The 23,710-nt window shown below is 52.9% G+C and overlaps 1 protein-coding gene across 3 annotated transcripts in view; it reads right to left on the reverse strand.

The window, feature by feature from the left end:
• The window catches only part of ZNF423 (zinc finger protein 423), a 324,179-nt gene that overhangs the window by 218,357 nt on the left and 82,112 nt on the right, over positions 1-23,710 (reverse strand). For all 3 annotated transcript variants that reach the window (XM_037815985.1, XM_037815984.1, XM_037815986.1), the window contains one exon: positions 2,043-2,243. In XM_037815985.1, the coding sequence (XP_037671913.1) occupies positions 2,043-2,243 (201 nt within the window). The remainder of the gene's footprint in view (positions 1-2,042; positions 2,244-23,710) is intronic.

Here is a 23,710-nt window from a genome sequence, read left to right on the forward strand (position 1 = left end):
TTCTGAGTGGCCCTGCCTTAGTGAGCAGACGGGAACAGAGTGTTTTACAATGAGAAAACAAAGAGAGTGGCTTTTAGTCAGAAGACCAATGTATCAATTTGTTTTTAAAGTAGTGACAATACTTTTTTTTCTCTAACAGTTAAGATTCTACCCCAATTCTTAGCTAGATCAAGAAATAACCAGTATCTCTTCTTTCCTCAAGGTCCTGGCTTAGCTCCCAAAGGGTGGTGTGGTCACTTGGCCAATCAATCACCTGTCCCTCTGAAACGAGCAGACTGGAAATCTAGCCCCGCAAGTTCCTTCTGATTCCGACTATAGGATCACAGATTAACCAATGCCTTGGCCTCCAGCTGAAATACCACAATTTCTAAATGACTGGAATCTGGATTACTGAACCCCAGACAATTCTAAACTGTGAGAAAAGTCCTCATGGGTCTTTTGTTTTTGATATCTGGCCCCCGAGGTCGAGAAAGAGGACTTGGTGTAACCAGGGCTGGTCAAGCATGGATGTCACTAGAGGGAAAGAAGTAGCCATTCCCCAAACACTTGCATTTCAAACTTCCAAGGTGGCAGGAGGGGCAGGGGAAGCTCTGAATCTCAACCTACTTCCTACCAGCAAATGTCCCCCCAAAATGATCCCATTTTAACAGGTGACAGGTCTCCTTCCAAATGCTGGTCTGAGATGTCTGGCCCTCTCACCAGAAACCAGTATCCACAACGGAGGCAATGTCTCAGGATGGCTGTGTAAGCTTAGGACCTCCTGTCCGCAAATCTCAGAGCCCAAAAATGCACCTCCCCCTCTGTGCCAGTTTGATGTATTATGTCCCCCAAAACTCCATTATCTTTGATGCAATCTTGTGTGGGCAGACATATTAGTGTTGATTGGGTTGTTTCCACGGAGATGTGACCCACCCAACTATAGACGATAACTCTGGATAATTTCCATGGAGGTGTGGCCCCACCCATCCAGCGTGGGCCTTGATTAGTTTACTAGAGCACTATATAAGCTCAAGAAAGAAGGAGCAAGCTTACTACAGCCAAGAGGGACACTGAAGAATGCACAAGAACTGAGAGAGTAGCTGCAGATGAGAGACACATTTTGAAGACAGCCGTTGGAAGCTGACACTGACATTTTGGAGCACACCATTTTGAAACACAACCTGGGAGCCAGCAGACGCCAGCCACGTGCCTTCCCAGATAACAGAGGTTTATGGATGCCATCGACCATCATTCAATGAAGGCACCCCGTTGCCTTGGACACTTTACGGCCTTAAGACTGTAACTTTGTAACCAAATAAACCCCCTTTATAAAAGCCAATCCATTTCTGGTGTTTTGCATTCCGGCAATATTAGCAAACCGGAACACCCTCTTTTCCAAGCATGATGGCCATGCCCCAGGGAATACATCCACCCCACCCAAACATCCATGCACCCCATAAACCCCAAACACACACGATTCACTAAATCTTAAATTGCTCCTGCTAAAGCTGTGGTCTTGCTCACCTCCTCAGAGAACTGAGGAAATGCAGATCAGGGCTACAGTCAAGGCTGGCCAGCACACTAGCTGCCCAGCCGCCCTTCTTCTCCCGCTCAGAAACAGGAAGCCATGTACTCTCCTTAGGCCTTTGAAACCCACTGGCCCTTCATAAGCCCTGCCTCCAAGCTCACTCCTTCACGGAGCTTTCCACACTTAAGCTGTTTAACTTTGTGCTAACAACCTCTTACTTGCTGGATTTCCAAAAGGCCTTCCAGAAATCCGGGGTGCAAGCCCACCCACTACAGCTTACAAACTATGGAGCGTAGCTACGACACAGGACGGGGAGCCTCTGCCGAACTCCTCCTGCCTGTCAGAAAGCTGCTGCTTTTATTTTTTAATTTTATTTAAAAGCAGCTACCGGGTACCCAAGACACCACAATAAAATGACATTAACTGTAAAATTACATTATTAATTCTTTAATCTCACTCGAGGCTTCAAGCTGTTGCTATGTCCAATTATCCGTGTAACCACCTGTCAGAATATCCCGGCGCTAGTTAGCGTTACCTCCAGGACAGCGGTGGGCCCGGTGGTCCGTCAGGTCCGCCAGAGACTCGAAGTCCTGCTGACAGTGATCGCAGGTGTAAATTGACTCATCTTCCATGTCTTCATCGTCCTCATTTCTCTCCTCTTGACTTGTCACGCTGTTCCTGTCTTCCAGCGCCCGGCCAGTTTTCCGATCACACTCCGGCTCTCCTTCTAGGCCTCCTGCCAACAGGAAGAATACACTCCGTGTCAGCCGATGGGGTCTCGGGAAAGGGATTTTAAAGAACTGCCCAACATTTGTGAAGATACATTTAATTACTCTACCTCCCGGGGTCCATTATTCTTGACACCTCTCGGTATATTAATGTATGTTTTCTTAGGGCCTGTGGCGCCGTAATTCTCAACCAGATTCTTTAATTTTTGACACAAATCTTCTAGAGGGATTTCCTGTCACCTGCCCTCCACGCAAGGATGCTGGGGGTCATGCCCTGCCAGGGAGGTGAAAACACCTTGGCGCTGAGTCTCCTAAAAACCCCGCTCCGGTCCACATATCCCTGAGCCTCCATCGGTTTTCCCACTGCTACTAACACACCTAAACTTTTGGCTTTCCCCAAAGCCTTTCAGTGTAGGGCTGGGAGATCTCAGCCTTATTCACCTTCCACACAACAAGGTTCCCAGTGTGATGCTAGCTCGGTTCTTTACAAAGATGTCCCAATTCTGGGGTAAAGGAAGCACAGGTGCCTGAAGGGCCATGAATGGTCACATCACAAGCTGCAAAAGCATCTGAGCCTTCACTCTTGACCTGGTATCAGCCCAGAGTGTGAGAAGGGACCCTGGATCATTCAACCAGCCTCTTCCAAATACCTGCTCTCTGCTCAGCACCGTGCCAAGGGGGGGTGAGTCTGTACAGCAGAGTGCGCGGGTGACCCTGATGAGGACGCCTTGCATCTGGGTAGCATTCTACACTCTTTCAGAGCCACAATTACATACTTGTGCCCCCAGTTCACTGTCGCACACTTCCTAGAGCAAAGAGGGCTCGAGAGCACATGCGGTTCAGCTCCCCGTCCACAGAGAAGGACAGCGCTGTTTCCCACTTCCCAGATAAGGCACCTGGCATCCAGCCAGCGAAGCAACACGCCCCACACCCTCCAGATGCCTAACTCCATGTCCCTACGCCTCGTCTAGTGTGCTTTCCTGCACATCTGTGGGAAATGGAACGCAGCCTCAATCTTAGAGATTAATGGGACGCATCAAGCACCCATAAATCAAAGTGCAAGGAAAGCATTGTAAATATAATGCACAGAATGTATCAGTAATCCTAATAAATGTCACTGGGTTAAACTTGCCCGTTAAAATACAGAGACTCTTGAACTAGAAAATCAACGTGCACGTTATGTATTCCCCCAGTCCGTCTGAGAAAATGGATCTACCAGTCCAGAAACTAGCATCACTGATTTAAAAATCAAAGAAAGAGGTCTGGTACATGTAAAGACATTTATGCAAACAGTTATGCATATGCAAAAGTGTGTCATATGTGCACACATCCACATACTCAACATTGCAGTTACAGAAAAAGGCTTCTGTGAACAACCTTCAAACCCCCAAGGCCTGGTCACCAAAGCAAGCAAGAAAGAAACGAAGCTAAGAAGGCATTTGATTCAAGGTGGGAGCCACAGTCCTATAAATATTTCAATTGAGAAACAGATAATGTCATAAGGGCTCTATTTCTCCCATCCACAAGAACAGGCGTTTCCAAGTTCCCAACATCAAGAATCTGGGAACACAAATCAGCTCATCGGAAAGCCAGCTGCCGCCTTCTGAGGCAGGGACATTGCACGACACACTGCTTGGAACTGAGTGGAGGCAGTAAAAATCAATGTTTCCATTTGTGGCCCATCAAAACATTTCTCTTCTTACCAATTAAGGGATGCACAATTTTTAGGTTCTTTTATTATCAGAACATGCCAACTCTCGGCAATACAGAAATCCCATTAAAAGCCAGGCAGCATATATATCTCAGGAAATCTGATCCGTTCTGCAGCGAGGGCAAGAAATAGAAAGCAAAGAAATGAGAAATATCATTTGGAGACTTCACTATTATAAGCCATCATACAACCATGGTTACACAGTCAAGAGCCCTTCTCTGAAATTCCTAGTTTACAGTCTCTTCCCTTAATAAAAAGATGTTCTGTAGGGGGGGAAAAAAGAACCATAATTCCAGCTTTATCTACTACACTGACTCTCCAGATAATAAGTTACATTCAGCACCACTCTTGTACTATTTTACTTAACACACTATTTAATAGACATATTCAAATTATTCCCCTGCTATTTCTTTTTTTTTTTTTTTTTTTTTTTGCCATGTTTACTTGGCAGCACTTTCCATAATAGCTCATCTAATCCACAACTGGAACCACAAACATTACAGTGCATTTGATCTCTTTAAATCTGGTACATCCTGTTGACTTGGGAGTAGATAAATCAGAATGTCAACTCTCGGGTTTTTATAAGGCAAAAACCCATAAAGTCATCCAAGAGTATAAATCTGTTTTAAGGAACTGTCACCTCCCCTGCCGCTGTCTACTAATAGGAAGGCAGGGTGGCTGCCCAGAAAGGAGAGGGGAGGACGGGAGGAGGGGAGGGGAGGAGGGAGGGGAGGAGGGGAGGAGGGGATGGAGGGGAGGAGGGGAGGGAGGGGAGGAGGGGACGAGGGGAGGAGGGAGGGGAGGAGCGCAGAGGGGCCGTGGCCGGAAGCCCAGGGCAGGCAGGCACGGACCTCATCATCTGGGGTCACAAGGGCGTCTGCAACAAATCGGCCAGCCTGACGCTCAGGAGGATGAAGCCACACAGAGAAGACAAAGTGGCCTGAAGAAGTTCTGGGGAGCAGAGCTGCTTCAATGGAATCCAACATCCAGGACAGGGACCCCTCTGTCCTGGGGTCTTTACTCTGTGAGAGGCATTTTCACACCCCTGCAGTATTTGAACCTTACGACAGAAAGACAAGTAGGAGCAAATGGTGTTATTTCTCCACTTGCAGATGAGAAAGCAGAGGCTCCAAGGACTCACCCCAAGGCCAGGCACGGAGCTGCAGCACACCCCTGCCCCAGGCCCAGGCCCCCCGAGCCCCCCACTCTCCTCCTTGCAGGACCCACCCAAGCGGCTCCGTTCAGTAAACCCTTGGAAACAGGAGGAGTGGCCCTTCCCTACGCCCTTGACCCAGCTCCGTGGAGTCAGAGGTGACCCTGCCCGTCTTGTTTCCCACACTTGTGTAGCCCCAGAGGCCCCGCGGGCCCCCACCCTGGGGCTGGATGTAGCCCGCGTGAGCACCCAGGCCGTCCCAGCCCCCACTCCGAGAGCTGCCTCATGTTTCCCACATGGTGACCTCCAGGCAACCGGCGTGTGACCTGGGCCTGACCTGCAGTCGACCCACGGGGCCCTCAAGACTCATGGGCCCAAGGAGCAAAGCCAGCAGGCCCAGGAGAAGGCAGAGCTGGCTGCGTCTTCCGCAGACGCCTCAGGGGCTGGGGAGGACTTCCCGAAAATACTCTGGCTCCTTTCCCCCCGGCCCCTCCCCGGCCCTCCTGGGGGCTGTGTGGAGCAGCTCGAGGCAGAGCTCGCCCAGGGAAGGCCGAAGAGAAACAATTGCAACTCGGGGCCTCTTCCTGGTGGCCATGTGCTGGGGGTGGGCCACAAAGCCGCCTCCATCCCCAACTGCACACTCCGCCCGGACAACTCACAACGGAGCTGCTTTCCGAGCCCCACGCTCCCCTCCTTTTGCCCAAGCACCCAGCAGGGAAGCTGGCACCATTTATTGAGCACTTGCTGTATGCCTGGCATGTCCTGAGCTGAGCTGCTCTCACGTATCACCAGGGAGCCCTACGGGGGGCACCAACATCCCCCCATCCGACAGGTAAGGGAACTGGGGCTCCGAGAGGTGACAAAGCCTAAGCAAGACCACCCAGGAAGGCAGGGCCAGGTGTTAAGCACAGAGAAGTCTGACTCCAAAGTTCTGAACCATTGCACGCCACTGTCTCCCCACAGCGGAGACTCAGTGAAAAATCTGCCACCGGGCAAGGAATCTGCAGAGCCCCATGTGGATCCAGCAGGATCTCTGCTGACCTCTGACCTCACTCATCGCCACAGCTTCACAGACCTTCGTCCAATTCCTTGAACCACCAACTGCGTCCCGCCCAGGGCTTCAAGCCCCTGTTCCCCGGGCAGGAAAAAGTTCCCCTTGACTCTTTGCCCTCCTCGCAGGGCTCAGCCCGCAGGCTCAGCACCAGTGGCACTGAGGGTCCCTGCCCTTTGCCCGTGGCTCCTCCCCTACCTTCAGAGCACTAGGCATGACGTGCAGTCACATTTTGTGGCCTCATTTGTTTGTCCTCTGTCCCCTCTGCCTGGCTGGAATTTCCAAAGATGGTGGCAACAGTCTCTCCCATCCCACCTGCTTTTCTGTATGAAACCTTTCACTCCCTAAACCCCATCAAGAAAAGGGGTCTATTTCCCTCCACAGACTGGCTTTAGCGGCTCTCTGGGGCTTAGGAGGCTGAGTCGCAAGTTGGCCTGCAGCTTCTGCCAGTGTCTCCTGGTGGTCTCCTGGGACCCTCCCCACTGGAGCCCAACCACCAGGGCCCAAGGAGCCCGAGACCCCCAGAGAGGCGGTGTGTAGGCCCCCCAGCCACCTGCCTCGCTGGGCCTCTGGCTGCCAGCACCCAGGGCCAGCCAGCCACGGGAGGGTGCCATCCGGGACCTCCAGCCCAGCTGCAGCAGCACCAACCAGCACCTGCCCGCCCTAAGAGACCCCAGCTGAGACCACCAACTGAGCCCAGTCAGCCCACAGAACCATGAGAAAGAGTTATTGCTGCTGTGAGCCATCAAGCAGTGGGGTGGTTTGTTACACAGCAGTAGTTACTGGAACATCCCCCAACCAGACCGTAAGCTCCCCGAGGGCAGGGGCTGTGTTTGTTTTTGCTCAATATCTTCTCCCCAGGCCCTGACACAGAGATTACCACGCAATGGGGATTCAATAAATGTTGAATGAATGAATGAATGAGTGAATTGGTTTCAAAGAGGCAGTTTTAGGTTGAACCACATAAAGTTACCATTTTTGTAGGCCAAAAAAGTCAAATACTGGTGATCTCAAGTGGTTCAACCCCACATATGTTGGGGCCACTGTGACCTGCCAGCTTCTTCCCAAAACCAGGAAGCAGAGGGTACACCCACGCCAGTAGACCCCCACTACACCACACCCACTGCAGCCCAGAATCTCTGAGCCCAAGAAATGGGCTGGGGAGGGGGCTTTCTGTGAGCAAAGAGAGTTGACAACAAAACTTCCAGCCTTCAATGTTTTCCATTAGAAAGCAGTGAATTTCGCCCAGCCCAGGCCTCCACAGCCCCACTGCACCACTGCCCTAGAGAAAGGGCTTTCATCCGAGATGCTGGCAGGAGAGTTGCGGCAGCAGGACTGGAGAGAGGAACACGCTGCAAGGGGTGCTGGGGAAGAGGAGAGGCCCCGCGTCCCCGAGGGAAGGGGCAGCAGAGGCCGGCCAAGATGGAGGAGGGGGCTGGCCTGCCCTGCACCCTGAGAGCACATTTGAGCACTTGCTGGACCATTTCCATCCTCACAATAACCCCATGCTGTGGGTACCACTGATGTCCTGCTTTTAAGGGGGGAAACTGAGGCTCAGGGGGAGGCAGGCCTCACACAGGGTCACCCATGAGGCAGAGAAAGGCAGAGCCTGAATTTGAACCCAGGTCTTCTGACTCTCTATTCCCACTCTTAACCACCATGTGGGAGGACAAAAGGGGACATCTGTAAAAGGGCTGAGCAGGGGACAGCTGACTGAGTCCAGGGTCAGGAAAAAGGGAAAGGGGAGAAGGCTGTGGGGCCAGCTGTCACTAGGCTGCCAGGTCTGGGAACAGGACATTTCCTCCCTCCTTGGCAAGGCTTCTCCCCCTCCCCAAGGGCCGGCCAAGAGGCCCAGCCAGAGAGCACCAGAGAAGGTCCCTCCCTCTCGGCCCTGGGCCCCGGCCAGCACACGGGGCAGAGAGAATCTCACCAAGAAGGCAGCTCTTTTCCTTCCTGGGACATACCTGGGAAGCAGCGAGGCAGCAGGAGCTCTGGGCACCCTAGGATCCTCCCAGGACACACTGTGGGTCCTGCCTCTGGGGTCCCAGGGCTGAGTGCCCACACGGTGGAAGCAAGAGGCCGGAAGCAGCCTCCATCCGCCCAGCAAATGAGGGCAGAGTTTGAGAGGCTTAAGATCAGTGTCCCAGTGTCAAGAACCACACACGTTCCTCCTTTCCCCAAATTCCTATTGAGCGTCCACCGCATGCCAGGCACAGTGCACGCACCCTTGCGACAACCCACGGCACTCCCAGTCCTACTCATCTTGATGGCCTCAAAGCCCACACAGAGCCTGGCACAGGAAAGAGGCTTAATTGACAGGGGGCAGGTGAGTGGGTAAAAAGAGGAACAAAAGGATGTCAAAGAGGTGGTGCGGCTGGTAAGTGTCTGCAGCCGTGGAAACAGCAGGGACCAGGGGTCCAGTCTTGGCTCTAGTACCCCACAAACCACCCCCTTGAGTGACCTTGAGCAGGTCACTTCCCCTGCCTGGGCACCGATGCCTTCTGTGACGTGAGACACGCGTCCTGCCTCTCCTGGCAAGGCACAGGTGAGCCTTACCCAGACGACGCTAGCGAGGACTGCGGGCACGCTGGGTACCACCCACACGGGAGAATTTCAGGGGGCTTGTGGGGTGCGGAAAAGCCAAAGGAGGCCAGAGCCCGGGCAGGCAGGAAGGGGGAGCCAGGCGGGAGGGAAGGGCACTGGAGAGGCAGGAGGCAGCCGAGGCCAGCCGCGGGAGGGGCACGCAGTCCCGGGAAGGTTCCACGCTTCTCCTTTCTCCTCCCAATCCAGCTTGGGCAGAGAGCACGCCATCCACTCGGCAGACATCGGAACCAGCAGACAATGAATTCGAGGCACACTTGGGGCTTGAGCAGGGAACCCAACTGCACAGGAAGCATCGGGGATGCCGTGAGGGGAGTCCGGGGGCGCTGACAAAACCAAGGTGTTGAAATAAGGACGATTACTAAGTAATGACACACGTAAGCAGCAGACCGCTGGGCTCACGTTCCAGGGACAGTGGGGATGACAGAGGAAGAACAGAAAACCATCACAGGCTGTGGCATCCGTCTGCCTGGGTTCGGGTCCTCACTGCCCCTAACGCTCAGCAGCTGGGGGACCTCGGACAGGTCACTAACTGCCTCTGAGTCTCATTTAATTAAGCTAAATGGTTGTAACCAGGTTCCATCTACAAACCTCGATAGCTGGCCCAAAATAAAACTTGAAAAAACAGTAGCTACAATTACTGTCGTGTTGCTGTTTTTATATTCAGCCCAAAGGTGCAGCTTTAAGACCCAGACAAGAGTTAAAGCTTTCCCAGCTAGAGGGCTCACCTGCTCCTGAGTTGTGGAAAGCCAGGACACACACCCCTTGAAAGGCACGGAAATGTCCACCAAAAAAAAAAAAAAAAAACATCCACCAGACCAGGAGAGAGTGCCCTGAGTTCAAGTCCTGGCTCTCCTCCCCGGCTGGGGGGCCGTGAGCAATGGCAAGCCCTCAGGGCCTTCTCCACGAAGCAGCAGCATATCTTACTGCTCTCTGTGCCAGGCCCTGTGCCAAGGCCTGGGAGACAGGATAAAATGACGTTCCTCTACAGCTTACAAGCCACTTTTCCTTTGCTCTCCCCCTCGATATGTTTGGAGGCTCCTAACAGAACAGAGTCCAGGATATACTGATATACTGATTTCAGTGTGTTTACCGTGGAGCAAAGCTTTTTTAAAAATAGAAAGTACATCCTCCATCCTGACAGCCCCTGTGCTTCCCGCAAACAGATTCACGAGCAGCACGTTCCAGGGGCAAGGATGGGAGCAGACATCCAAGACGAGGTGAGGGGGTAACCCCCTCGGCTCGGCCTGGCCCCTGCCTGTGGGAGAGCAAACGTCTTCACGAACGCTCTCTCACTTGCGTTGTTGGGTGGAGAAGTGTCGGGGCTGAATGGGCAAGAGGGGCTGGGCCGGGGCCAGGCAAGGAGCTGGCCCACCCCAATTGGGACTCAGCTGGTGCCATCCATGGCCGGCCACAAATCCTGTGAGGCAGCCATTGTTTATGTTCAGGTTTAAAATATTTGCAGTGCACAGCAGCGGGGTAACATCTAACACTCAGCCTAAGGGGTCCCCTTGGCAGCAGAGCTGTAGGCAAATAGTTTAACACTTAACTTGCTGTCCAAGTTCCACTTCTTTAAGGAGGAAGCAACTTCCGGATGACTGTCAGCAGGACGAGCACCTGTTGCCCTCTCATCGATGAAGGTGGCTCCGCGGATGGAGTTTCAAAGCCATGTCAGTCTGACACACTGACCCTGACCTTGGCTGTATCACACAAGCCCCCTGGGTTGCCCCGGCTTGGCTGGCGATGAGGGACTAGGTCCTCCCAGGGAAACTGAGGCTCCAATGGATGAAAGAGCGCACTGTGTCACTGGGATGACAAACGGACCAAACACACCTACAACGAATGCCCTCAGGTTAAGCAAATGAGTGGAAGGGGCTGGACAAGGTCTCGGGGTGATCACGGGAGGGCATGCAATCCCCCCAAGGGGGTGGCCCCTGCTCAACCCTCCTATGCATCATATGGAAAAGCAAAGCCCAGTGCAACCAGATCTGCTGTTTTGTATTAAAAAAGGAAATCCACATTTTTATGTGAAATCTGTAGATTTTTAAATGTTGATTCAAGTTTCAAGAAACATGGTGTGGGCCAAACGACACACCTGGGAAAGCCAGATCAGATGAGGTCTGGGGGCTGCCTGCAGAGGGCCTCCACCGGGGGCACACCCCACAAGAGCTGCCCAGGCCCCCTTCAGCCCTGGGTGACATGCAAGTTCCCCACTGGTCAGGGAAGTTGGCTGGGCCATGAGGAAAGTGTCTCTTCTTCAGAGATTGAGGACCTGGGTTCAAGTACAGTCCTGTGTGAACTTGGGCACATCACGGAGCCTCGGTTTCCTTACCTGGAAAATGAGGATGACACCACCTCCCACTCAGGTGGCGGGGGCCCCCTGTGGGGACACCACCCGAGTGACTTTGCTCTGGGTCCCTGCCACCCCAGGCCCTGGTCAGCTGTGAGCCCCCCACAGCCTAGAGCCACGTCAGGCACAAAAACCGCACATCTCAGTCATTCAACCGATGTGTACTGAGCACTGTGAGCCATTTGCTGTGTAGGTGCTGCAGATGCACCAAAGGACAAAACAAAGTTCCCCAAGCAGGTGAGGCTGACGTTCTGTCGCAAGCACCCTGCCCTTTATGGGGGTTCCATAAAGGCCGCTGAATGAATGAAAGAATGAATGAACGAATGAACAAATGATGCTGCCCTCCCCACAGCTGTTCATAAAGACTGCTGAATGAATGAAGGAAGGAAGGAAGGAACAAATGAATGATGCTGCCCTCCCCACAGCTGTTCATAAAGGCTGCTGAATGAATGAATGGATGGATGGATGGACAAATGAACGAATGATGCTGCCCTCCCCACAGCTGTTCATAAAGGCTGCTGAATGAATGAATGGATGGATGGATGGAGAAATGAATGAATGATGCTGCCCTCCCCACAGCTGTTCATAAAGGCTGCTGAGTGAATGAATGAATGAATGAATGGACAAACGAACGAGTGATGCTGCCCTCCCCACAGCTGCTCAAGTGCTGAGGCCAGCCCACAAAGGCGAGCAGAGCTGGACGCACCACTCCTGGACGCAGCTCCCAACTCTGACGGGGAAGGAAGGAGCGGGAAGGGCAGGATGGCGAAAGGGAGGGAGGGAGAGAAGGACGAGGCACAGGAAGCAAGCAGGAAGAAAAAGCAATCACAAACACCCCTACCAAAAAGAAAACAGAATTATATTTTCCGGCAAGTAGTTAACGGAGTCTCTCCTCTAAGCCTTACAGTCTTAATAAAACTGATCTCACCGCATGCAGTAATGAAGAACAGTCGGGCAGAACCACCCTGGAACCATGAAAATTGTATGCCGTTACCTCCTCGTGACCTCCTGAGGCTGTGACCATCCAGCCCTCTCCTCGCTGTCACGCTTTGTCTCTGCCGGCCGCCGGGAAGGAGGAGGTAGAGGAGCAAGGCTGGGCCGGGGATGGCCAGGCAGCATGGGGAGCCCGATAAATACAGCTAATTTGTGGCCGGCGCTCCAGCCTGACACTCCTAATTACTCCCGGTCCTGGAGCAGAACCCAAGGCGAGGATGTCGGGGTGCAAATCAGCACCTGGTGGCCATCGTGGAAAGAGGAGTCCCGTGGGTAGAAGGAAAGGGGCCGGGGGAGGCCTTTGTCCCTAAAGACAGAGGCAGTGACCGGGCTAGGGACATGTGGCTTGGGGTCAAAGGCAAACACAGACGGTACAGGCGGGGAGCCAGAGCTCCAGGGCCACGTCCCGTTCGCTGTGGGACCCAGGCAAATCCGGGCCTCCGTGGCCTCCGCTGGGGTGGATTTGGTGGCAGCAATTTTTAAAACAATCCTCCTTAGTGACGGAGTGCAGAGCCAGGGCAGGCCCGGGGGCAGACTGCAGATGAGCCACCTCTACACCAAGAGGCCCTGCTTCCGTCGGCTTTAGACACTGAGACCCCACACAGCAGTGCTTCTACAGAAAGATGTGGGCTGTGGCTCTGAAAAGCCTGCAAAAGTTCACCTGGCCGACTCCTTCCAGGCTCAGCTCAGTGACTCTCCCCCCATGGGGCTGGGCCCCCCATATGGGCTCTCAGCCCTACTGGGCCCCTCTCCTTTGCTCTCTCATCCCAACTGTAATCACAGCTGTCATTGTGCTCTTATTGGTGGGGAGATCTAATGGCCTCCTGTGCCAGGGAGTAAACCCCAGTAGGGTACAGTCACCCTGCTTCCCCACCTCTGCCCCCACTCCCCCAGCACCCCACACAGGGCCTGGCACAAAGCAGGGGCTCAAGAAGGCTGTGTTGAATGAATGAGTGAATGCAGCAGCCTGTTCTAATATTGGAACATCCATTTGCAGAGGGTCTGGGTCTCTGGGGGGAGGGGGACACGGCCAGGATAAAGCCAGGAAAGGCCCCGGTCCTGCCCTCTGGCCCAGCACGAGGGCGTCGAAAGGGCTCCCTGCCCTTGTACTCTGCAGCCACCAGCCCAGAGGCCAGCTGCCCCCCAGGTCTCCCAACTCCGACCCCAGCTCTCCCGGTCCAGCCCCTGGAGGGCCCGGGAGGCAGGGACCCCCCTCTCCCTGCAGCCACACTGGAGAGGCTGTGCAAAGCCTTTAAAAATTAACAAACTGCTGGGCATGGAGACAGCCCGGTGCGCGCTGTGTTCCGGGGAGTACGGAAGGGGCGCCTGGAGAAAAGGGAGCGTGCCTGATGGAGTGGTTTCCCCACGTTGTTTCTACTGAGGGAGACGCCGAATGGCGACATCCCTGGCTTTCAAGAAGTGGGCTCTGATTGAAACCCCTGCCGAGGCGGTGGGTAGGGTGGCCCCAGCCCACCTCCAAGGATGCACACAAGCAGCCAGCGGCTTTGGGGGACCACAGGTGCCTCTCCACCGCTGAACCTTGCCCACTTGCTAAGGTCTGCCAGCTTTCTGGATTTCCCTGCAGACCCCAAGAGGGTGTTTGGAGTCCCACAAGTGGGCTGTAAGATATTCCAGGATGTCTCCAGCAACCTGGATCCCGGAGGCAGCCAACGAAACCAAAGCCAACAGCCCAGGCAATACAAACACCCTCTGCCACGGGGGCCCCAGGCGGCCAACCCTCGGACGGGGTGCACCATCCCAGGCCAGGGGACTGACGCGGGCTCCACCTGGGGTGGCCTCGGATGCGCAGAGACACTTTCCGACACAATTAGGAGCCCACGGCCGCACTTGGAGGATTAGCCACAGATCAGAGGTCAGGTGGGCAGACGCAAAGGAAACTTCCAGGCCCACCACAGGGCCAGGCTGCGAGCTCTACGACAGAGCCAATACAGCGTGATCTATACACACACACGTCCCCCCACTTCCCCCCACAGGCGCATCCTCCAACCATCACTTAACTCCAATTTCAAACTGCTTGCGATGTTCTTTAGTCAACATGAAGCAGAAACCTTTTATTAAATGCTGCTAATTTTTTATTGATCACACTGTGAATCATTTCATTTCCCATTACCGCAAACGTCTCCTATCAGGGTTCTGAGATGACGCGTCTTTATTCCGTCTCAAGCAACTTGTCACTTATAATCAGTTTTCAGTTTCTGTATCGCTCAAAAATTAGAAAGCAGGCTCTTTGTATCATTATTGCTTTTGTTTAAAAAAATTTAACAACAAAAAAAAAAAGGTTCCATACACGAAAGGCTATTATACTTGGAATAAATATACATGAATCAAATTCAAATGAAATTCCTCCCTGACTCTAACCAATTTTAGCATTAGCTTTTATAATTTTTTTAGGTTTATTTTCACGGAAAGACTGTTCATAATTATTGCTCGTGCTCTCCCCGAACACTTATGTTACTAAAGTGTGAAATGTCTTCTAACACAAAGACAGATCTCTGGGAAGTAATTACAGAAATGCATTCAGGGGCAATAATTCTATATTAGCTGTCAGCAGCAGACATCTTCTGAAAGGCACTTGTTACGAAGGAATTATTTGTGTTACCATTGAAGGCATGGCAGGCAACCCAAACTGAAAGACTGCGTCCGACCAGAAACACGGGCTCCCTCATCAAGGGTCAAATTAAGTTTAAATCATTACCTTGAAGCCAAGCAAACTCGTACCTGACCGTCTATTGTGGAGACGTTTTTGAGACGCACTCGAGCGCAACGTGGTCTCCCTGTCCGCAGCGTGGGGCAATTACCCTGAGTCTCAAAAGGAATCTGCCAGGAGCTTGTCACAATAGGGAGAAAGGAGGTGGCAGGGTGTCTATTAAACGCTAACTCATGTCACCAAACAGAATTTTCAAGAATCATAAATTGCCGAGATGCCTTGCAGCTGACCCTTCGTGGTAAGAGGAGCCCAGAATATTATCAGGCAAGTGCAAGAATTTGCATCAAAGACAGGGAAGGACTCTCCGTGGGGAGCCCGCGGGGATGAAGCCGGAGGGATAGGGGAGCTGGTGGACTCTATCCTCGCCATGGCGAAGATGCAAGTGGGGTCTGGGCAGCAAGGCCAGCTCCACCCCGCACACAGGAATGCCCCAGCATTCGGAAAGGGCAGGCAGCATCGGAAGGGTCTCAGGAGATGCCTAAATTGTTATCCCTAATGGCATGCACGAATTTGGGCCAGATGTTCCCCCTCTTTGAGCCTCGGTTTCTCCATCTGTAACAACATCCTACATCAGCGTTCTGTCAAGGGGCATTAGATGAGTTGAGTGACTAAAAACAAAGGTGGTGCAAGGCCAGCCCCCCCCGTTCTGAGCCTTGGTCCTGCCACCTGTAAAATGGCAGGATGGATTCAAGGAGACCTAAAGGAACAGGCTGGCCCCTAGGGGTGGGGAGAAAGCGTGGGGCAAAGGGCAGATTATCTTCCTAGGTGCAACGGGTCCCGCAGACACCACGGGGAATCTGCTGAGGCTCCCAGAGCCTTAGGCCCCCATCTCTAAAAGGGACAAGCTGAAGATCAAGCCTTGGGTTGTGCACCTAAATCTAAGGCGAAGCAAAAGCCTGGGCACATCTCACCTGCTCACACACTGCTGTGGGTACTTCCTAAGAAAGCTCAGAGGGCAAAGGGCTGCTTCCTCCCCCACATGGGGCCCACCTGCCCTGGGAGGTTCCTCCCGCAGCCACGGCATCCTGGTTTTCCAACACTCCACCCCTGCCCTGCACGCCTTCCCCTCCATCCAATAACAGAAAATACATGTACTTGGAGACACTCAGGAGAGCGTAAATTGTCTCTTTCCTTCACTGGGGAGTCCCCAGCTCCTAGAACAGGGCCGGGCACAGAGCAGGTGTACAATAAACATTTGTTGAATGAACGAATGAATGAATGAGCCTATAGAGAGACTGAGATGAATTAAAGTCCTCCGTATCCTTCCCAGTTTGAGACTCACTTGGGGCTGGCCCCACCCCAAACCCCAAGGCAGGTTCGTGACCCAGGCCTGCCCACTCAGGGATGGGCACTTGGCCCAAGTGGGGTCACTGAGGCACAATCCCCAAGACATTTCCTAGAACCACCGGGAAAGAAGCATTCCTGAGAAGTTACCCAAAGTGAAGCTGAGACCAGGGAGAGCAAAGAGGGGAGGGAGCCAGGGGGTTGAGCCACACTTCTCGACCAGGTATTCCACCCCGAGACTTAAGTGCAGAAAACTCGTGTCTGTGAGAGTTCACTGTTAGAATATCTGCTGCAGAATTATTTATAACAGCCAAAAACATTAGAAAGCATCCAAATCTCCATTAACAGGAGATCAATTGATAAATTGTGGTACATTTGCACAGCGGACACCAAGCCGCAATTAAAATTGATTAAGTAAAATTAATGAAACATGTAACAACATGAATTAATCTTGCAAACTTAAAAAAAAGCAAGCTGCTACAGGTAAAAATATGAAAAAATGGTAAAATACAATACTTATGTAAAGTTTTAAAATACCAACAATAGTATTTAATACCAATTTAACAGTAAATACCAACAAATAGTATTTATGGATCATTCATACATATTTCAAGAGAAAGACATACAAGGAAATGATAAATGCCAAACCCCGGGGAAAAGAAGAGCAGAGCAATCAGGGGCTCCATGGGGTGGGGTCTGCTGGGTGAGGGCCCCTGGGTGGGGGCTGCTCTGTTCCTCAAGCTGAAAGGCATGTCCTGGGTGGTCGCTATTCTTTTTTGTATATCTGAAATACTTAATAATAAAAAAAAAAAAAAACTATTGCTGAGTCAACTAGTTTTTAAACGATAAAACAACAACAACAACAAATGGTTGGGTGAATGAACTGGAGAATCCCAGAGGACACACAGAACTTTAGATGGAAAAGGGACAGCGGAAAGAAGTCAATCCAGCCACAGCTTTTTAAGAATCTAAGGCCCAAAGCGTTGTCCTCAGGCCACAGGGCAGGTTAGAGACAGAGCGAGGACTAGAACCCACACTGCCAATCCCACCACCCACACACACCCCCACCCCTGCCCTGCACGCCTTCCCCTCCATCCATGACAGCAGGGGGCAGGGAAGCCCCTGCTTCAGAAAATACATGTACTTGGAGACATTCAGCAGTGTGTAAATTCTGTCTCTTTCCTTCACTGGGGAGTCCCCAGCTCCTAGAACAGGGGCTGGCACAGAGCAGGTGCACAATAAACATTTGTTGAATGAATGAGCCTTTGTGGAGAGACCGAGAGGAATTAAAGTCGTCCATATCATTCCTTTAAGCAGATCCCCGAGGCCTCCTTGCTGGACAACACTCAGCATCATTCTCAAGCAGATTTTCCACCTTCAGGTCTTTTTAAAAAACTCAATCCTCCAACTCTGACTTCTCACCAGTTTTCTGACCCTCCTGTGGGTAGACCAAGATTGTGAGTCACGGTTATGTCTGGAAAACCATCTTTGGGGAGATGAGTCTGGAAAACAGTCTAAAATAAAGAGAAGCCAGGTACTCCCTAAAAGGCATCCCTGGCTCTCTTCCACGAGGGCACATCGAATGGAAAAAATCACCCGCCCTCTCTCCATAGGACAGCATCTGATGGCCGGGCTGACCGGAAGGAGCCGGCTGCTAAGAAACCACACCAGTGATGTCCGATTATCACTGTGGCAGACAAACGTAGCCAGAGCAGGGTCCAAAACACCTTAAGGAAATCTTTCCAACCACGCCCGTGTTCTGTGCGGGGAGGAGAAAGAGGGAAGGCATCTTGACGGGCACCCACTGTGACCCCTGCCCTCTGAAACAGGGACTACTGCCAACCTCCATGACAGACAGAGAAACTGAGGCCCAAAAAGGAGAAGATCCCCCACAGAGTACGGCAGAGCAGGGACTCAAGCCCTGCTCTGCCTAGTCTCCAAGAGACGGGCGCTCCTTCAGAACATGGATGGGGTTCCCCAGGACACCAGGCTCTGAGCGCCACCAGGGACCCCCACCCCCTTCAGTGCAGAAAGGGGTGAACAGCAAAGCTACAGCCGGGAGCATTCCCACATGGAGAACCCCGAGCTTCCACAGGGACGAGGCTGGTAAGTAGCAGTACAGAAGTGTCACCTCCTTCTCAAGCCAAGGCACCATTCCCGAAGGGTGCCCAGCCTACCACCAAGATCTGCCAAACACAGGGCCTGGGGGAGTGAGGTCCCACAGACACCTCCACCATGCAGGACGCACGCACCCTGGGCAGGGGTGCAGGAAAGACCCATGCCAGCTGGGGGCTCACCCACACTTCCAACGGGCACCCGGATACCCCAATCTTGGTCTGATCTGCTGCCCCACCCGGCTTTCTCCCTGGAACTGTTTCTGTACTCCTGGCTGTCTTTCTTTTCCACCAAAAAAATGAGGCTTTACTGTTGCTTCTGATTACCAGGATTACAGAGACTCATGTACAAAGTACAAGTCATACAAGAAGTATAAAGAAAAAAGCAAAAATCACCTGAAATCTCACTGCCCAGAGATACACGCTGTGACCCTCAGGTGAATGAGATCACGCGTGTCCCTTCTGCATTTATGGACACACACGGCCATAAGTTGACAAGGATGGAATCTGGCACCGCATGACGATTTGAACCCTTTCTACACGTGGCTCCGCTCAGCCCTGCGCTGTGGCCATCTCTTCCGGGGATCATTTTGAGAGTCTGCCTTTAAAGCTTCATCTAGTGGAAAATCACAACTCATCTTAAAAGTGAGCAGGCCTCCTCATGAACTGGGGAGGGAGGAGGATTTTTTATCTTAGAAGAGTTTTCCTGGCTTTGCAAACGGGTTCGGCCTGGGAGTCTTTGCATTAAGGAGACTCTCCCAGGCTGGGCGTCTGGAGGTGCCCTTGAAAGGAGCACCTGTCTCAGCACACCTGGAGGGCGGCACCTGTTCAGATGTAGATGCTGATCCGGCCGCCCCTCAGGCTCTCCTGGGAGGTGGGGCCTGGGAATCTGTATTTTAACAAGACAGGTGACAATGAGTCCCAAGAAAAGGGTGGTGAGTAAGCAAGAGAAGGGGCACGCTCGGCGCAGTAGCAGGGAGTCAGGTCTGAGGGTGGCCCACCCTTCCTCTCCCTTCCCTCCCCATCCGGGCAGCCGTCACGGAAGACAAAGCTGGTGTGGACGAGAGTCTCGGTGTTGACCCGTGGGTGCAGGGCAGCCCTCCAGCCCCAGCTCCGGGTGTCACCAGCGAGCGTGCACATTCGCCAGCCCCGCTCCTGCCCAGGCCGAGTCATGTCGGGGCCTCATCCTCACACCCACCAATCCCGGGAAAACTTTAGGAAATCCCCATTCTGGGAATTCTCAGCTAGCGACTTCCTCTCCTCTTTCTCGTGCACCAAATAGCAAAGGAGGGTTTCCGCTCCCGGGCGTGACTGGGGATGCTTCCCGGGTTTTGTCACTAGCTGCTGAACAGCCAACGGCCAGCTCCACAGTGTCCCCACCTCCAGGGGCCACAGCAGGAGAGTTTCCAAGAAGCCCTTGAATGAGCCTGTCCTTGGGGGAGGCCAGGTGGGGGAAGTGAGCTGGACGTTTCTGGGAAGCAGCTCCTCGGGGAGACCCCTTCGTCTCTGCCAGCTGCCAGCGCTGAATCAAAGGCTGCGGACGCCGGACATGAAGGAAGCAAGGCCCCGGGGCAAGTCCGACTCCCCACGTCCGAGAGCGCGGCAGGAGCAGGGCAGACACCACTGGGCCTCTATTTACCATGACCCCAGGATGGGCCGGTGCTAGGATACAGCAGAGAATGACAGCTGCCTCAGGGAGCTCACCCTCTGCTGGGGAGAAAGGCAGCAGATGCATCAAGAGAAAAACAAAATCATTTATGCCAGGGATCAGCACTTTGAACAAGGAAATAAAACAGGCGATGTGACCACGACAGGCAGAGGCCGGCTTCAGGCAGGTGGGTCAGGGAAGGCCCAGTGGAGGGGTCCTGAGGCCAGGCGGAGCCCAAAGGAACCCAAAGGAACCTGGGGTGTTGGAGAATCCGGTGCATTCCAAGAACAGAAAGGCCCATGGGCTGCGGTCACACAGGGGGCGCAGGGCCTGAAGAAGGCCAGGGCGCACCATCAAATCCTGATCAGAAAGGGATGGGGCCAGAGCCCTCCGGAAGGAGCTGCAATTGTGCAGATATCTGGATTTAAAGTAAATGTGGAAAATCCAGACTAAAGATCCATTAGGGGTGATCATTTACAAGAAAAGATTGTCTGGGAGCCAACACACTTTAAAATAATTCAACTTGGTAATATCTTATGGGCAACAGAAATTCAGAGACAGAAGGTAGATGAGGGGTTTACCAGGGGGCGGGGAATGGGGCCTTACTGCTTAATGGGTGCAGAGATTCTGTTTGGGGTGATGAAAAAGTTTGGGTAACAGGTGGTGGTGATGGTAGCACACCACCATGGATGTAATTAACACCAATGAACTATAGACTTAAAAATGGTTAAAGTGGAGAATTTTATAATATGTAGGCTATCACAATAAAATTTTAAGAAAGAAAAACAAAAAGGCTGATTGACCAGAACGGGAATAACTAAATGCCTGCGGGCTTGGAAATGCTAATGACAGCAACAACAATCTCATTGGCAAATATTTTCAAACAACATTACCGTTAGCGAGAGGTGCCCAGCTCTACGCAAAGTACCGAGGCCTGAGGCCCAGGCTGGGAGGTCGGACCTGGGTTCGAATCCCACTGTTATCAGAACCAGGCAAGTTTTCTGATTTACCCAAGATTAAATTATATGCCAAAATCACGTTGGTGTCCAGTATCAGGAGAGAAAATGACAACAGCAGGCAAGCATGGTCTTTGCTTACTGAAATGACAGGATCTGCAGCAACAGCCCAATCCTGCCAGACAGGTGTCTGGAGCCTTCCATGCAGTGGCACTGGGGCCACCGTCTTTGAACCCCTGAACCACTGAGTCTTAGCCCTGAAGGAAGGATAAAAATGCCACCCAGGTGTGCGGTGAAGAGGACCGGGCCGCCCTGAGAGGGCCAGTGTCTCGGGACCCCTAGTCCTACCCCATGGGGCTCCCCTGGCCGAGTGTCAGCGCACTGCCCTCCAAATCAAGCTCATGGAAAACAAGGCTGGATGGAGAGGGCTGACCGTGCCACAGCGTCTTACCCCAACCCTATTCGTTACCCCAGAGGAAGTCCAAGAATTCGGGCAGAGCTGTGACACAAGCTGTACATTGCCTGACTTCGACAGACCCTGCCCCAACTGCACCCCCCAAGGGGACCCTGCTCAGGCCCCCTGGGCATCCAGCAGCCCTTCGTGGGAGGGGTCAGGTTTTATAAAGACAGGGTGTGGAGTTTGGGAAGCTGCTGGAGGGCTCCTGTAAGCACCAGCGGGGCAGGAACCTTGGGTCACTGATTGATCCCTAATGCCTAACACAGAGGGGGCCCGCAGCCATGTCTGTTTAATGCAGTAACTATTTAGCACTTAGTAGATGCTCAGCTAACATGCTGATCAGGACTGCTCCAGGGTCCAGGCTGCTTTGGAATAAAAAGAGCCCCCCATCCCGGAAGGCACCCAGCCTAACACCCATTGAGGGGCCCAGATGAACCACGGCCCCCGGCTCCTCTCCCACTGGGAGGGCTGCCGGAGTTGCTCCCTGCTCTGGCTGCAGCTGCTGGGCAGACCAGGCAGACGTCTGAGCTGCACCAAGCCTGTGCAGCCCCGGTGAGTTCGGGAGCACCGGAGATTTATGAGCGCCACCAGGGGCAGCCTCTTGCACTGCTCAGCAAAGAACGGAAACGCCATGGGGCTGGGGGGCAGGGGCGGAAGGAAAGAAAAAACTTTTTTGCCAACAGCGCTCAGCAAGTGCCAGGCGGAATGGACTTAAATCCCCCCTCAAAGGCCCCCTGGGCACGGCACTTCCTGCAGACAATTGGAACTTGGCCTGTAGGGTTCGCCTTTCTTTGTGTTAACTAATTTCTGACTCGGGCTTTTCAGCTCCTTATTTCTAGAACAATACGCTCTCTGCGACAGCTCAGCGCTCACCGACAGACCGACAGTGTAGACAGGGGACATCTGGTGACAGAGCTCTCCCCTCTGCAAAAAGCCGTCTACAAAGGTGGGTGGAGGCGATCAGACCCTGTCCCACCCCCACCCACCCCCAAGCCCATGTCTCATTTGCAGCTCTCTGGAGAGGACCCCAGAGGGAGCTTTTGAGCCCCAGGATTTCTCGGGGGGGGGGGGGGAAGCGGGTGCAGCCCCCAAAAGGAACTCTTCCTTTGCACAGTAATTAACCAAGCCTTCCAGAACCCTCCCACCCCCCTGCTTTTTACCTTTCTGTAATCTTTTTCTAATTTGCGTGGCCGCTTCCTGCTTCCTTCCAGCCACCTTAATTGGAAACTCTAGTTCACACGGAAAGTTCCTCTCCGCTCTCTGAGGACACCTATCGAGGGTAGAACCGGCCTCTTCATCATAATTCTTACCAGACATGGCTAATAATGACCCTCTTTCGCTAATGAAAAAAACACACACGCACACATTGGGGCTGCTGTAATTAAGCTTGTGACGCGCGGAGTTGGAGGGAAATTAGATTTATTTACACGCTGTTCTGTTGCTGATGAAGCACTAGCTATTGGGAAGACTTCTAATTAACCCTCGTTTAGAGAGTGTGCTCTTTTGAGCCTCGTTTCCTACACACCCTCTGTAAATTGTAGTTGGTTTAAAAATAATAATAATTAGCCATTCTTAAGGCTGCAGTCTCTCCAGTGACTATGCTTAATCCTGAAAGATCTCAGCTCTCCGCTGCAATCCTAGCAACCTTCCTTGGCCAACAAGGGTAGCCAGAGGGCTGTGACCCCCCGCAGCCCCATCCTAGGTGCTCAGGTGAGTCAGAAGTGGAGTCACAGTCAGCCCTGCCTTGGAGGAGAGGATGATGGTCGGAAAGGAACTGGGTGGCCGTGAGCCAGAGCGGAGAGTGACCAGTTGGGTCAGGCCAAGCTTGGGTTTGAGGTGGAAGAAACGGGAGCCATGGAAGGTCTGTGAGCAAGGGAGGAGAGGTAAACATGGTGTTTCAGCAAGCTCGGGTCAGAGCCCACTGAGGCAACTGGAAGGTTTGGGGCGCCCAGGGATTTCAGAATAGACTTGTGCGTGTGTGCTTGTATGTCTAGAAAAGACGGCCCCAGATGCCGCTGTGACCATCACACAGGCCCAGAGCTAGGTGTTCAAATCCTGGAAATCCCAGTGCTTATAATCTAGTTCCCCAAAGGGAGCCTGCATCGCTGCCCAGCCCACCACCAATTGCCAAGGACCACTGGTCTAAGACACACCTCCAATTTAATGACCGCTTTTGCAGGGAAGAAGAGAGGACATTTCATTATATATTCATGGCCACTAAATGCTTCCCAATTTCAGAAACGTTAAGACTATGACAAAATGTGCATCTTAGAGTCAAGGCCACAGGACAGCCAGGTCTTCTGAGGACAGCCTTGGGGCCTGAAAGCTAAAGAATCCTGCAAGCCCCCCCCACCTTTAGTCCCACGCTGTCACACAGGACCCTGTGCGCTGCCACCCCCTTCAGAGTTGGCTTCCTCATCGCGTGCCTG

The sequence above is a fragment of the Choloepus didactylus genome, chromosome 22 (assembly GCF_015220235.1).
Source record: "Choloepus didactylus isolate mChoDid1 chromosome 22, mChoDid1.pri, whole genome shotgun sequence".
NCBI classification, from domain to species: Eukaryota; Metazoa; Chordata; class Mammalia; order Pilosa; family Megalonychidae; genus Choloepus; species Choloepus didactylus.